General features: G+C 37.3%; 1 protein-coding gene across 3 annotated transcripts in view; it reads right to left on the reverse strand.

Moving 5' to 3' along the window:
* Positions 1–15,369, reverse strand: part of tspan9a (tetraspanin 9a) — a 324,934-nt gene that overhangs the window by 12,421 nt on the left and 297,144 nt on the right. For all 3 annotated transcript variants that reach the window (XM_067420224.1, XM_067420225.1, XM_067420223.1), the window contains 3 exons: positions 9,016–9,117; positions 5,533–5,664; positions 3,226–3,309 (listed from right to left, as the gene is read on the reverse strand). In XM_067420224.1, the coding sequence (XP_067276325.1) occupies positions 3,226–3,309; positions 5,533–5,664; positions 9,016–9,117 (318 nt within the window). The remainder of the gene's footprint in view (positions 1–3,225; positions 3,310–5,532; positions 5,665–9,015; positions 9,118–15,369) is intronic.

Consider the following 15,369-nt stretch of genomic DNA (forward strand, 5'->3'; position numbering starts at 1 on the left):
TCCTTATTCATCAGTTCCTCAAAGTACTCCTTCCATCTTTCCCTCACCCTCCTGTCACCTGTCAAAACATTTCTATATCTATCTTTAATCACTCTAACCTGCTGCACATCCTTTCCATCTCTATCCCTCTGCCACGCCAACCGATACACATCCATCTCACCTTCCTTACTATCTAACCTTGCATACATGTCCTCATACGCTTTCTGTTTGACCTTTGCCACCTCTGTCTTAACCTCACGCTGCATCAACCTATATTCCTGTCTACTTTCCTCCGTCCTCTTACTGTTCCACTTCTTCCTAGCTAACCTCTTCCTCTGGATACTCTCCTGGACTCCTTCATTCCACCACCAAGTCTCCTTGTCTTCTTTCAGCCTTCCAGATGACAAACCTAGCACCTTTCTACCTGTCTCCCTGATCACTTTGGCTGTAGTAGTCCAGTCATCTGGAAGCCCTTCTTGACCACCTAAAGGTTGTCTTAACTCCTCCCCTGAAAACCACACAGGACTCTTCCTTTTCCAACTTCCACCACTTTGTCTTCTGCTCTGCCTTTACTCTCTTCATCTTCCTAACCACCAGTCATCTTACACACCACCATCCTATGCTGTCTAGCTACACTCTCACCTACCATTACTTTACAATCGCTAGTTTCCATCAGATTACAGCGTCTACATAAGATATAGTCCACTTTTTGGCTCCTGCCACCACTCTTATATGTCACCCCGTGTTTCTGCCTCTTCTGAAAGTACGTGTTCACCACAGCGATCTCCATACTTTTAGCATAGTCTACCAACCTCTGTCCTTCTGGGTTCCTTTCCTGAAGACCAAACCTGCCCATCACTTCCTCGTCCCCACTATTCCCTTCCCCAACATGCCCATTCAAATCTGCCCCTATCACTACCCTCTCACATCTGGGAACAGTCTGCATCACTTCCTCCAACTCGCTCCAGAATCTCTCATTTTTCTTACAACCTACTTGTGGAGCATAGGCACTGACAACATTCAACATCACACCTTCAATATCCAGCTTCAGACTCATTAACCTATCTAATACTCTCTTTACCCTCAGAACATTCTTCACAATCTCCTCCTTCAGGATCACTCCAACTCCATTTTTCTTCCTGTCCACACCATTATAAAACAGTTTAAACCCTGCTCCAATGCTTCTAGCCTTGCTCCCTTTCCACCTGGTCTACTGGACACACAGAATGTCAACTTTCCTCCTCTGCATCATATCTACCAGTTCTCTGCCTTTACCTGTCATTGTGCCAACATTCAAAGTCCCTACTTTCAGGCCTAAACTCCTACCTTTCCTCTTCTCTTTCTGCCTACGGACACGCCTTCCTCCTCTAACACACTTTCCTCCTCTCCTTCTTTGACTAACAGTAGCCCAATTTCCACCAGTGCACTGTAGGTCAACGGCACTGATGGCAGTTGTTGTTAACCCGGGACCCCACTGATCCGGTATCAAACTCATATTCGTGATTCATATAACATAACAGCAAAATACAAAAAAAATCACCCACTGCTTTGATAAGGATTAATATTTAAATTATACAGTTAAGACTAATTATGATGTTTCACTGGTGTCTAAAAATTTGAACCATTAGCCCAATCAGGTCAGTAGAAAAAATCCTTTGCGTTGAGCCTTGCTGGAGCAGCTGGTTTCACTATCAGTGCATCTCTACTTTGAATTGTATTTCATGGGACACGACTGTGATCTAAGTGCAATGGAATATCTGAAAGTACAATGTTTTTTTTGAAGGTCCACTAATACTTTAAAACGACACAGCACTTACAGAGCACACAGTTTAGTGACTAAAAAACAGATTTGGCTGGCTTTTGGTGGATGAAATCTAAATAAATCTCTTGTGACTTTTGCCCCTGCTCAGCCCGTGAGGAGGATTAGGTGGCAAGTGTTTGCTTACAAGCCTGCGGTCACCTCTTAGTCTGCAAGTACTTTGTAAAGACCCCTGTGCACTATTATCCTCAATAAACGGCAGTTAATTAACAGAGACCATCTTGGCTAATCTAATTTCTACCTTGCAATCCATTATCATGTAAAATGGTTAAACTGTTAAAGAGATATTCTCAAATTCAGTTTGCTAACTTTAAAAGTGGCAAAAATGCCAAAGTTGGACTATACTTAATGTGTTGGCCTAGTTTTAAGAAAACTCCTCAGTCCGACATTAATGTAGCCAGGATGCCAGCCGAACTTAGCCCCGCCCACAACATTTGAGCTCGGGCAGTTCAGTCTGGACTTGAACCATAGAGGAGTATTTATGCCCGGACAGAAACTGTTCAGACCAATGAAATTGTCAGGGCGGGCTTTATACGATGATGTGAAATGGAGAACATGTTCGTATATGCATTCACCTTCACTATTCCTCTCAGAAATGATCATGTTGGTAAATATACTCTGTGTATCCTTAAATTCTTTTTTTTTTTTTCAACACCAGCAAAGATTGTTTATTCCAGCGTGCGTGCAGACAGGGTTGCCAAGTTTTTACAACAAAACCCACCAAAAACTAGCCCAAAATAATAGCTTCTTGGGGGGTGTTTGGGGGGTAAAATGTGTTGTTTTGGCAAGGTTGCCTGCTAAAATGCACATTCCCGGGTATAAATATATCACATAATTGAGGTTGCTTTACAAACAAGAAGCGTGGACACGGAAAAAAACGTGGACACAGAAAACAACCTTCGGGAAAACCACAGACTTGCCACACAGTGCAGTTCTGTTGACATTTGACAAGTAACATTATGCGCCGTTGCTCTGATTGGTTGTAGGTCTATCCAATTGAGGTCTTTCCTGGTTTGGTTGAAACACGCCCCATAATCACAGCCCAATGGAGCTGTATCAGACTCATATTCTGACTAGAATTGAGTATGACCATGTCAGGCTAACGTTAATGCAAAGCACCTCCAGAGAATGTACACATTAGACCAGGCCGTATTAATAATCAAGTACATCCAATTCATGCTCTTTCTAGGGCTATAACGAACCAATGCAAGACATCTTGTGGGACTGACAGACTTTCACTTTCTATATATTCGCGTATCAGCAAGCTTTAATGAGCGGTTCACCTATTCTCCCCTGAGCTGACTGTGTATGGAGCACATGTGCTTCACTGTTTCAGCAGAGCCAGACGAGACGGGCAAGCTCATTATCAACACTGCATTTGACATACTGAGAGATGGCAGAACACACCAGCGCACACACAATCTTACCTGAACTACCAAGATACACATGCCGATGGTTCCGAGTAGGTGCTTATTATCTTCAAGCCACTCTTCAACTTTCTCATAGCAGCCCTGGAAGACAAGAAAAGTCACGAGATGTGATTCATCTTCTGGGCGAAAGCAGTAATACAAACAGATTGTTTATGTTTCACTTTCTAATTTGCTCGTTGCTAATTTTGATCCAGAGAAAATGAGAACTCCAGCAGCAGTGGGATTCGTTTGAGCACATGCATGAGCGAGCGGGCGACTGCTGTGGCTGCATTTTTAACACGCAGTCACTGGAAGAAAAAAGCATATTCAGCGATTATACTGTAGGTGGCTATGCGGAAAAAAGACAAAACGGCTTTGAGTTGGCGGTGTTGTGGGCTGCTTGTCATACTAAGATACAGAAAATGAAATCCATTTCCAGAACAATCAAAAACTGTGGTGGTAATACAATATAATGCCTTCAGATATGGCAAAACTCTTGGATTTCTGTGCAACCGGCCCCATGTCACTTTTTTAAATTTTATTTATTATTAAAACTATTTATGTTGGCTAGCTGTTTAACTTCTGGGGGTGAAGATAAATTTAACAGTTAAACAGCTTATGGTTTCAGGGTTTACTACAAATGTGTCCTTGTGTGATTCGCTCCCTAGAAGGCAACAGACTCGAAATGTTCTTTTATGGCAGTTCCACAAACTTGCTCATTCTGCTTTAATGAAAGGAAAAAAAATGCATTTGAAAGGAACATTGAGAATTCACTAAATGGATGCACACTGTGTGCATCTCCTGTACACACTCCATTAGTACCTCGGTGTTAACTAAAAGCTGCAGATAAGACAGTTTGACATGTAACATCAGCTACTGATGTACTGTCAATAGCACAAAATATTCCCTCAAGAGATCATTGCCAGCCCTACAATCTCATTTAAACATTGAAATCAGTTTTCATGAGTTAAATCAACTCCCATAAGATGAAAAAAACATTTTAGTGTCCAAAAGTGAGAAGAAATACAATACAGATGCATGACTGGTACTTTACAGACACACTTAGAGCTCCCACCAACAGAGATGTCTTAAATCTATGGCTTTTACTGCCTTGAATTTATTAATAATAACTCTTCAAGGACAGAAAAGAAAAGAAAAAAGGAAAAGAAATCCTCTCAATTATTTTCTTTTATCCTGTCTCGATTCAGAAATGTTCTTTAATGGATATAAGATGAACAACCCAAATGTATTCAAAGTGAGGATAATTATTTCATGCATTGGAAATGCAGTATATGTATAGTTCACTTCACGTCAAGGCAATTACAGGCAGTGCCGTTTCTAGGCATAGGCAAACTAGGCGGTCGCCTAGGGCGCCAACAGCTGGGGGGCGCCAGTGAGCCCCCGCCCCAACAAGATTTTTTAGTTATTTCATATATATTTTATTATTAATATTTCGTACTTTTGCTATTTCAAGGCATTATGATTAGTTGCAATTATTGGAGTGAAGTCGCCATGGTGATAGTGGCGCTGCTGTAATATAAAAAGATCATGTAGAGGGCGGCAGGGAACGTCGTCATCCGTGGCGTTGTAACGCTTGTGTCCGAGTGAAAAATGCGGATAGCTCACTTAATGTAACTGGAGTGGATGTAAACACGGAGGCGATTAACATCACTTTATTCCCCGCTGAACTCTCATAATAATCCCCACACATGGGAGCTCAAGACTCAGTGCGCACCATAGCACATACACAAAATGCAGACTTCGTTTGCAGGGAGCGCGCGCAACTCTTAAAGGGGTCACACTATATTTCTACTCGTTTACCCTTTTTTATGAACTTATGCATCAGCCCCCCCTAAAAAAATATGTGATTAACCTTTAAAACATATGAAACTGGCGCGAGGCTTCGGCTACGGCTTCGTCCCGTCTTTTAGTCTTTGTGTCACTGTGTTCTTCAATCCGCAGTGGTGCCAAGTGACATGGTTTTCAAGCTATTGTTGTCTAATTTTTTGGCCTTCAGAACATCTTAAAATACACAAATGTAGATCATAGAAATCAAAATTTTCTCGACAATTCTCGAACCCCCCAACAATTTGTGATCTCAGTGATAATAAACCTAGCTACATTATTTGATTAATGCATGTACAATATGCCCATGAAATAAGGAAGTCATATATAAGTTGTAGTTTAAAAAAAAAAAAAAAAAAAAAAAAAAAAGGGGGGGGGGGGGGTGCAACATATGAATCTCGCCTAGGGTGCCAGAAAGGCTAGAAACGGCCCTGATTACAGGTCTGAGGAATTATGGATTGAGCACAAGTGTCCTCTCACCCGTGTCCAGAACATGTTGGTAGAGTTGCGGCCACACTCCTGATAGTGCTCTTGACAGCAGCGGTCGGGCACCACCTTTTCTTTCAGAGCCTCGTGCCAATCTGTGTACCCGGTTACTCCACAACACTTCCACTGTCAGGCAGAGGGGATAAAGAGGGACAATGATACATTTGATTAATAACCAGCAGAGGTGGAAAGTACTGTAATTAAGTAGTTTTTCTGTGTACTACTTTTTAAAAGTAGTTTTAAAAAATATACATATATTTAATTTTTATTTAAAGTATTGTACTTCACTACATTTCCATTACTGAGGCAACTAATGCATTGAATTAAAGGGCGGGAGAACAAATGTGCAAAATTTACAAAAAGATGGAGACTTTTGACGTCAGTTTTGCAGACTTAGCTGAATGTGAAACCCTGTTGTAAACCCCTGGCTAGTAAGGAAATACTTTGGATATAGAAAAACAAAAAATAAATAAATGCGCGGTTGTCCTGGAGGATTTCTAGGCTACGTCCGAAACCTGGAAAATGCTCCCTTCATAGGACACGTTTGAAGGCAGGAAGGCATCAAGCAATGTCCGAATGTAATTTTTGCTTTACTTCCTGTCTCCTGAGAGACCTTCATCTAATCGATTTTTGAAGGCAGCATACATGTATTCTTTCGCTGCCTTTGATATCCCACAATCCTGTGCTTTCCATTCAGTGACAGTTGAGCTGGGGGAAAAAAGATGGCGTCTGAAAGTTGCGTTTGCTGGTCAGTTTGTGTGTAAATGTATGTCTTTTACGAATATTTTACACTTCTGATGTCATTTAGCGAGGAATCGCTACTGTAGTAATTAAAAATGTGTTTAGTTATCATTAAAGGTCTCTCTCTATTTTGCTGTAGATCATTAAACTGTTACACTGCCTTAGAAGTATGTCCGAAATCTTTTCATGAGGTGCCTTCGTGCACAAAACGCTGCCTTACAAGCCATTGTCTCATAAGGCAACGAGACAACAAGTCAGCTGCCTAGGTTTTCGGACGCAGCCCTAATTTGCAAAAAATGTGGATGCAAAGTAGAAAAAGAGGAAACGCATAGAGCATGTCCATCTGTGCAGATAAAGGTATGTTTATAACTTAAGGCCGAACGATTTCTGTGATGCTGAGGAAATCCCAGAATCCAGTCATGAAAATTGAATGTACAGTATAACGCAGATGTCACATAAAACACGCAAAGTTATGGATGACTAAATAAATCAAAGTAGAGCTGTCTAATAAATCAAATCGTGACATGGTCTGTGACTATTACAGCACAAAACACAGCTATATAAATATATGATCTGCCTGTTCTGTCTCTGTGTGAATGAGCAGCACGTTTCGTCTACTACATAGGCCTACTCAAGTACACGTGATGCTCATAGAGTTTTTAATGTCTCGCAAAGCATATTTGTACACAAATACATGAACATGAAAGAACTATAATGAGCATTTTCTTTTTATTTGAATAAAAAACAAATACACTGAAACAGGGGTTCATTCTTCGTACCTCGCTTAATACTTCTGAGATGATTTAATTGATCCCAGATCTTCTAATCTTGATAACTGATCTCTGGCTAATTTGGTTCTTCAAACGAATTTGCGGATTGTCTTAAAATATCTGTATTAAGTTATCCGAGAACACTGCGTGTTCCTGTGTTCACTAAAGAGGGCAGATGCATCAATACTCAGAACCACGATCAGCAATGCAGCGATTCGCTGGCGTAAAGACAACGTAATGACATAATTTAAAAAAAAGCCACCTGGCCAAAAAACGTGACAAATTTAAAAAAGAGGGGGGAAAAAACACGATTTCTGGACCTTTATAAGGAAACAGCCGAACAACCAATTCAACATTGAAGTGCTCAAGGTCAAGATCAAATTATCTGCATCAAGCAACTCCCATAATATCCATCAACACTCAAATTAATGCAGGACGCAGATTAACTGCACAACATGTGTAAACCTCCAATACAACTATAAAGTAAATATTCCATCACAAATAAATATCTCATTTGAGTGATTAATCCATCACTTTTATAGTGTTATATAAGCACCTTTTACACAACATCATAATACTATTTTCAAATAAACATTTATATTATTATTATTATTATTATTATTATTATTATTATTATTATTATTATTATTATTATTGCCCCTGGTTCCGTAATGAACTCTTGCAATAAAGTAGCAGTGGCAAGGGACAGATTTTAAGTATCACCTCAAGATGCAATCTAATCTTTTTACATGAAATAACCCTGCTCCCTAGCCAATTAATCTTATGGGCATGTTGCTATGACAGCAAGTCTAGGATGAGAGTCGAAGAACCAAACTATCTGAGATCATGCCAAATCGTCAACGATCAAATCCAGCTAACTGAGTTAGCCACGTACGAAGAACGGCCCCCAGGTCTTTACTACAACCCGTCAAAATAAACGTTTGGTTTAACTAGACAAAATTATGACAGAACTGTATTAGTAGACCTATAATAGTATATATTTGTAAAGTAGTAGTAATAATAACAATAATAATAATAATAATAATAATAATAATAATTACATATATAATACATAATTTAAACATTATTTAAGAATATATAATTTTTAATCCATGGTTTAATTGAGTAAATCTCTTTTACAGCACTACAATAAAAAGGTAATACTTTGTTACATTTTATTTGATTACCACTGTTTTTTTGATGATAGATTTGTAAATATAAATATATACATTTTCTTATTCTTAAACATTTTATTAAATGATAAAAATAAGTTGTTAATCTAATTTATAATAATTTATTGAATTGAGTTGATTATACATGTTTTTCGAAGTTTTATTAAACAAACAAATGGTTTTAAGTTTCTAATAATAAAGCATTTGTTCAACCATTTTTTTTTTTTTTTTTTATTCATTTAATCATCATTTTAACAGATTTAATATTACAGTTTATTTATTAAATAATTATTTAATTCCATGAAGCTGTGAAACTGTTTTCTGAGATGGTTATCATATGTTATTATGTACATGTTTATATATATATATATATATATATATATATATATATATATATATATATATATATATATATATATATATATATATATATATATATATATATATATATATATATATATATATATATATATAAAAAATCACCCTACATGTGAGAGTCCCCACCCCCGCTGTTTAAAAAATAAAAAAATAGTAACAAGTAACTCAGTAACTTTTACTCTGAGTAAATTTTAAATGAATAACTTTGATTTTACTTTAGTAGATTTTGAGACCGGTTATTTTTAACTTGCATTTAAGTAAAATGTCATTGACATAATAGTACTTTTGCTTGAGTAGAATATTTTATTACTCTTTCCACCTCTGACAACCAGGCTAGATTAAGTTCCAGATATTGCTGTCTATTTTAGAGAATATTTTCAAGATTCTCAACCTAATCATAACTTCACAAAGAGTACCTCAGCTTGGATGATATTCCAGGCGTTTCTCAGCCCAATGTTGTTGTCTGTGTTATAGAGAGCAAGACCATCTTTCAAGTCCTGCTTCGCATTCTCACTGACCTGTGAAAAGCAGAAGAAAAGGTTCAGTCATAGTCAATCACATATGTCATATTGATAGCACCAATATTTCAGCAAGGCTGAAACTCAATTTATCAAATAGACAACGTAATAATAATACTTTTTCAAGTTGAAACATTTTTTCTATACACTGTATTATCATCTATGTATATATAATTTATATTTGTATTTATCATGATGGATGTATAATCTTTTTTTTATTTTTTTACTGAATACATTATTATATATTCAATACATTTCATAGATTGAAAGCTTAATTATAGATTCATTCAAGGGGTTTGGGTGAATAAATTTAAATATAAGTAACGTGAGGAACAGATTACAAATAGTGAGGAACAATCCGTGTCTACCCTAATAAGAAGCCTCTGTTTAGTCAATACCTTCCATCAGGTTCTTGACAACTATGTCATATGAATGTAATTAGCATCATTGATTGAAAGGCATAGTGCGTAGAGTGTTGAAAAAAAATATGCCGTCATTGATGCCGAAGGACAACATTCTCATATACACCACTCTAGAATCACTATCATTTCCCCCTCGGGTGGTAGATAAATATTTCACTGGCAGTTTTAATGAGGTGTACGATCTCACATTAGTGGTTCAGTGCACTCTGGCCCAGAGCGACGGAAGTGCGGGGTGATTACAGTTTGACAGAGCGGTGGTCCTGATACAGACGCACGCCAGATTAACATCGTTTCACCCAAGAGAAAAGAGAAAACACAATATTCCGGAATATCAGGCATATTTCAGTGAAAGATCTCTCACACAGAGCTATAAATAAGATATATAGAGATAATATCTGCAGCTTTAACATGATTTATTGTCACAGTTTGAATTGCTGTTGTATTATCACAACACTCCCTGCTGCTCACAAAGAACTCCTGAAGAAAATGTGACTGGTGTCTGTGCATGATGCTTGGATGTTGTGGGTGGTTGTCAGGACACTGCTAGGTGGTTGTTTACTATCCCCCAAAAAAGTAAAGAAAATGTTTTTATCATTTTGTAGATTTCAAAGTATTATAGCTATAATTTGGGACATTTCATTGATGCAAATGGACACAAATCTATATTTTATTGTATACTTATATTCTATACTATGGAAGTCAATGTTGCCCATCAACTTTTTGATTACCCATATTTGTCAAAATATTGTGTTTTGCGTTCATCAGAAGAAAGAAATTCATGGTATCAATACATGAAAGCAACTTGAGGGTGTACTATCCCTTTAGTATTATTCATGTCCTAGGGAACATGTTTTTACACATTGTTAAAAAAAAATTAAAAATACTAATCCAAAAAATATAACTCTGAAATGCACGTTTTAGATACAAGTGTCTTCCAAATGCATAATTGTTAAAGTGTGGGATGGAAGGATGAGTAATAGTAATGCTTGCCTTAGCAAATACCACTAATAAAAAGCAAACTGAAACATTCACGCTGTGAAACATCTTTAAATGCAGAGGGAAATGAATGAATGAAGAGTATGAAATTGGGCTAAAATGTCCTCTAGAGACCCTGTCATGTGAAATTTAATTTTCTGCATTCATTTCTGGGATGCTATGATTAAATAAATTCAGCCAATGATGCAGAACGGTGGTGGGGCAAGATATTAAAAAGCTGGTAGAAGGCATATGTCTCTCACTGGAGTGTACGCTCATTAGTGCCAGACACTTTTCCTGGTGGGTACACTGTGTGAGTAGCCACGTTTCAGGATGGAGAATAAAATGAAAGGTGAATAAGCACCATCATCCTTTTCTAAAAAAAAAAAACATCTTGAGACCCCTGTGTCTCATTATACAAAAATACATCAAAGCACACTCTCAACTCCATCAGGGAACACTCTGACATCACTCTTTTCACGTCCTGCTTGGAACACAACTGTATGATAATGGCTGTTCTTTAATACCTAAAGAAAAGCGTCCCAATTACCAGCAACACGAGACTGCATATTCCACACGGTCCAATTATAATCAGGCTCAGACTTGTAATAAACTCTTAATCAGCTTGTGCCTAAAAAAAAAAAGTCACACAATTCTGTTCAAACTATAAAATAGCATGTCTAATGGAGGGATGTTACATGTCCGACTAAGCCTCCCTAATGCCATGAGCTGCGAAAGGGGTCCTAGAAAATTGAATATAATTTTTTTTCTACAAGAATTCATTCTCACAGAGCAATGAAAAGGCACATAATGTACAGTGCCAGGTCATAAAATTAAAGACAGTAGTATGAATACTTTTTAAAAGAGATTAATACTTTTCAGCAAAGGGGGCATTAAATTATCGGGCGGGGGGGGGGGGGGGGTATATTTTTAAATTTTTCACTAAAGATTTATGTTTCAAACAAATGCTGTTCTTTCTATTTATCAAAGAATCCTTAAAAATAAATATATAATTAATTATCAGTAGACCACCATCAAGTGTTTTTATTAGTTTCCTGTCGCGATATAATGTGATTTTCATTCAAATGGTGATGGTAAAACAGGTTATATTTATCATTTAATATGGAGCTAATCGCTACACCTGTTAGCAGTCATAATGTAAACATCCATTATTGGTATAAAATAGCCGAAATCACATGAACAATCACACAAAAACCTTATTCCATAGCTATTGTGTGTTTATTAGCTTAGTCAGGACTGGACTGGGGCTAAAATTCGGCTTTGGCATACCCAGCACATCCAGCCCATGAGTGCCCCGTGAATATTTTTGCTGGGGTTGGGGCCTTAAATTGGAGTATATAAATAAACCTAGGACAAGGACATATAATGATAGATATTATCGAATTTGCTGCAAATGCAGATAAACTTAATATTGCTTTTTTTGTCACACAGAAATCCCCATTGGCAGTAAAGCACTGATGATTTTGAGCTAGGATGCAGTAAAGTACATTTACTTTTTTAAAATGCTGTCAGCATTTACTCACTCTCGTGTCCTTCCAAACCTGCATGACTTCTGTGAAACACAAAATAAGATGTTTTGAAGAATGTTGGCAACCATGCCATTTTGGTTAGGCTACCATTTGAATATTGTATAAACAAAAAAACATTTAGATTTAATCATTTAGCAGACGCTTTTATCCAAAGCGACTTACAAAAAAGGGGAGAGCAATAGAAGCAACGAAACAAACAAGGCCAACAACCTGTAAGAGCTGTAAGAAGTCTCGATAAATTAGCACAGTACACTTTTTTTTTTTTTTTTATAGCCATCTACAATAGCCATCTATAATAGCCACCTACAACAAAAACTCACGTAAGCAAAATTCAGAACACTGGATTTTGATAGCCATAATAGAATAAAAAAAAGCCATGATAAAATTTGGAAAACAGACTCAAATAATTTTTTTATGCTACACAGAAATAAATTCATTTAGGTTTGGAATGACATTAGGGTGAGTAAATGATCACATTTTTGGGTTGAACAATCATATTTTTCAAGAGTTAACACATAATTTAAGTAAAACACTGATATCTATCTTTCATGAGGCTATTAAATTTAATTAAATCTATTAAAAAAAAGTTAATAAAACTTTTAAAGAGGAAAAAAAGCTGTGTCCTTAATTCATGGGATCCAGACTTAAGCTGTTTTATAGACTGTAGTTTAACTGTAGGCCAGTTTCATTTAAATGTAAGATCATGGTAGTCACAGGGTAAAAAACATGGACTATACAAACCTTGCTCCTCATTATATGGCTATATGGTTTCTAAAATAAATAAAACATACATAATAAACGATTATATTTGTAAGTAAAAAAAAAATGTAAACACCTGTAGAAAATACGAAAACAACCTCTATAAAAGTGATTTATATTCTGTAATATTAATTTAAGTAATATAGCAACATTTTTAATAAATGTTTCTTCCAAAACACCATATTTCTCCGCTGTTAGCTGCAATGTAAATTATGGTTCTGCTAAAGTGAAACATTTGTATGTCGCCGTTTTCAACTTTACCTCGTCACGAATACATGCTCGTGGCTGTTTTCAGCTGATCAACACAGAACCTGTAATGTTTCCATATCATACGATTGTATAAAACAAAATTCCGAGTCAAAGTGCCGTATAGAGCAGCATTTAAACGCAGCGTACGTTCATCAGCGGCTGCGCTGTGCGGATATTCGCCTAATACTATACTATATACCTATACTAATAAATAAATAAATAGAAAAATAGCCCCTAATATGGAGGGGAGGTCTCTCTCACTTCGGCATGTCAAATCAGAAGACAAACCAATGGGCCGCGCTGCATGTTGAATGCTGAAAAAAAAAAAAAAAAAAAAAAAAAAAAAACCTTCCGGCCCCAAAGTGCGTCGCCGGTATGCCAGATTACCAGTCCAGCCCTGTTCTTAGTTCACGTGTAGAAATGTAGAATAGACTCGTTCTTCACAGAGCCAGAATGAGGAGTGTCCACAGAGGAGGAGCGCGTCATGCGAGGGCGGTGTTGAGCAATATCATAAGATTGACGGATCAGAGGGCAAATCAACGCCTGATTTAATATCAAGCAATATCATAAGATTGACAGATCAGAGGGCAAATCAACGCCTGATGACCGATATCCGATGCATATCATTAAGAAGAGACACAGAGAGAGGTCTGCGCCTGTTTTAACTCTTTTATATCGAATTATTCAGTGAGAAATTAATATAAATGGTATTCTGTATGACGAAATATTTTGCAAACGTGATATGTCAATATTTCTCCAAATATAAGCACTTTTGAGCTAAACTGAAAGCTGTTCTTTGCGATCTCTGTGAACACAAATGAGCCAGTGCAGACGAGAGAGAATGAACGTGCGTCTGATAATCTATTCAAAATATTGTTCATAACGGATCGATCATAATGCACTCCTGACATAAATTAAGAAATTAATGTCACTGCAACCCAGTTTTATCATAAACAGTGTTCAAATATCGAAGCTGGAGTAGCTCAAGAAAGAAATTAACACAGGGGCAACATTAGAGTCAGTAAATAATGACAGAATTGTCATTTTTGGGTGAACTATCCCTTTAAGGACAAGCTTAATGCCAGTGGAGGACGTTGAAATGACTTTTCTGAGAACAAAAGGAAGCTGTCCTATCCTCAGAGGCGAGCGCCATCCGCAGTGATAAATATCCTGTCACTGAAATGAAAAGTATTGGTGAGGTGGTGCTCTGATCATATTCTGCTCCCCGTCACCATCTTGCAAGCCCTAAGGGATGAGTTATGCTAATGCAACATACTGTTAGGAGCATCATATTATGCAGAAAGTTAATTTCTTCTGAGTTCATGGGAAGAGTGCCAGTGTAAACTAAAGGTTACTGTAAGGAAGTCAAGATCGGACTGTCAATATAAATGCACTAAACAGGAAGAAACAAACTACTCAATTTGTCAAACAACTCTTACAAAATGTGTAATATTAATAGGTTCAATGATTTAAAACCTACACATTTTCAATTAGCATCTCATATTACCAAAAGCCTTTAAATCCAATATTACATATTACACTAGTGCTCAAAAAGTGAATGGAGCATGTGTTTCCCATGGCCTGTGGCTGCTTGTAGCTAATGCATATCTCATTAGGAGTTTGTATACCTGGCCTTGGGTTCTGTTTAAATAATGTCTGTCCAGTTGGATACAGTCTCAGAACACACAGTCCAAAGCCCTTTCAGCCGGCACAAGCATCTGGATCGTGTGAATGACCTAGCGGCTCTTGGTGTTTGATTTGTAATCATTCCTCTCGTTGGTTTCCTATGTTCTCAGGCAACTTGTTAATGTAAAGATGTTAGTGTTTGTTTGGGAATGTGGAAGGTTTGACCAGAGGGTTAGACGTTAGATGTAGCTAATGGATGACATCATTATCTTCTATACCAACAATTTTTGGGGTCAACTGGGAGCGGAAACCAGAGTGAATGGTTATACACAGAGAAAACTGTGTTTTTCTTCTGGTTGTGTGTGTGTGTTTGAGTCTCCAGAGTTCGGACAGGTTTGTCATATTGTTACCCTGGGGGCGTGGGTTTGTGTGAGATGTGTCAGCACAATGTGTGTGTGTGTGTGTGTGTTGAGGAAAGCCTGCTGTTTACTAAAGAGTAGAGGAAGAGGAGAATAAGGGCAGATGTCAGATTATTCACTGTCCATCACCTTTGCCTATGCCAAAAAACAACAACAACACAATAATGGAAACACACTCCTGGACTCCTAACCAAAAATGATAGTTTAACCAAAAAGGAAAAAGCTATAAAATTGGTCAATATGACACTAATG

This window comes from Pseudorasbora parva, chromosome 16, assembly GCF_024679245.1.
Source record: "Pseudorasbora parva isolate DD20220531a chromosome 16, ASM2467924v1, whole genome shotgun sequence".
Classification (NCBI taxonomy): Eukaryota; Metazoa; Chordata; class Actinopteri; order Cypriniformes; family Gobionidae; genus Pseudorasbora; species Pseudorasbora parva.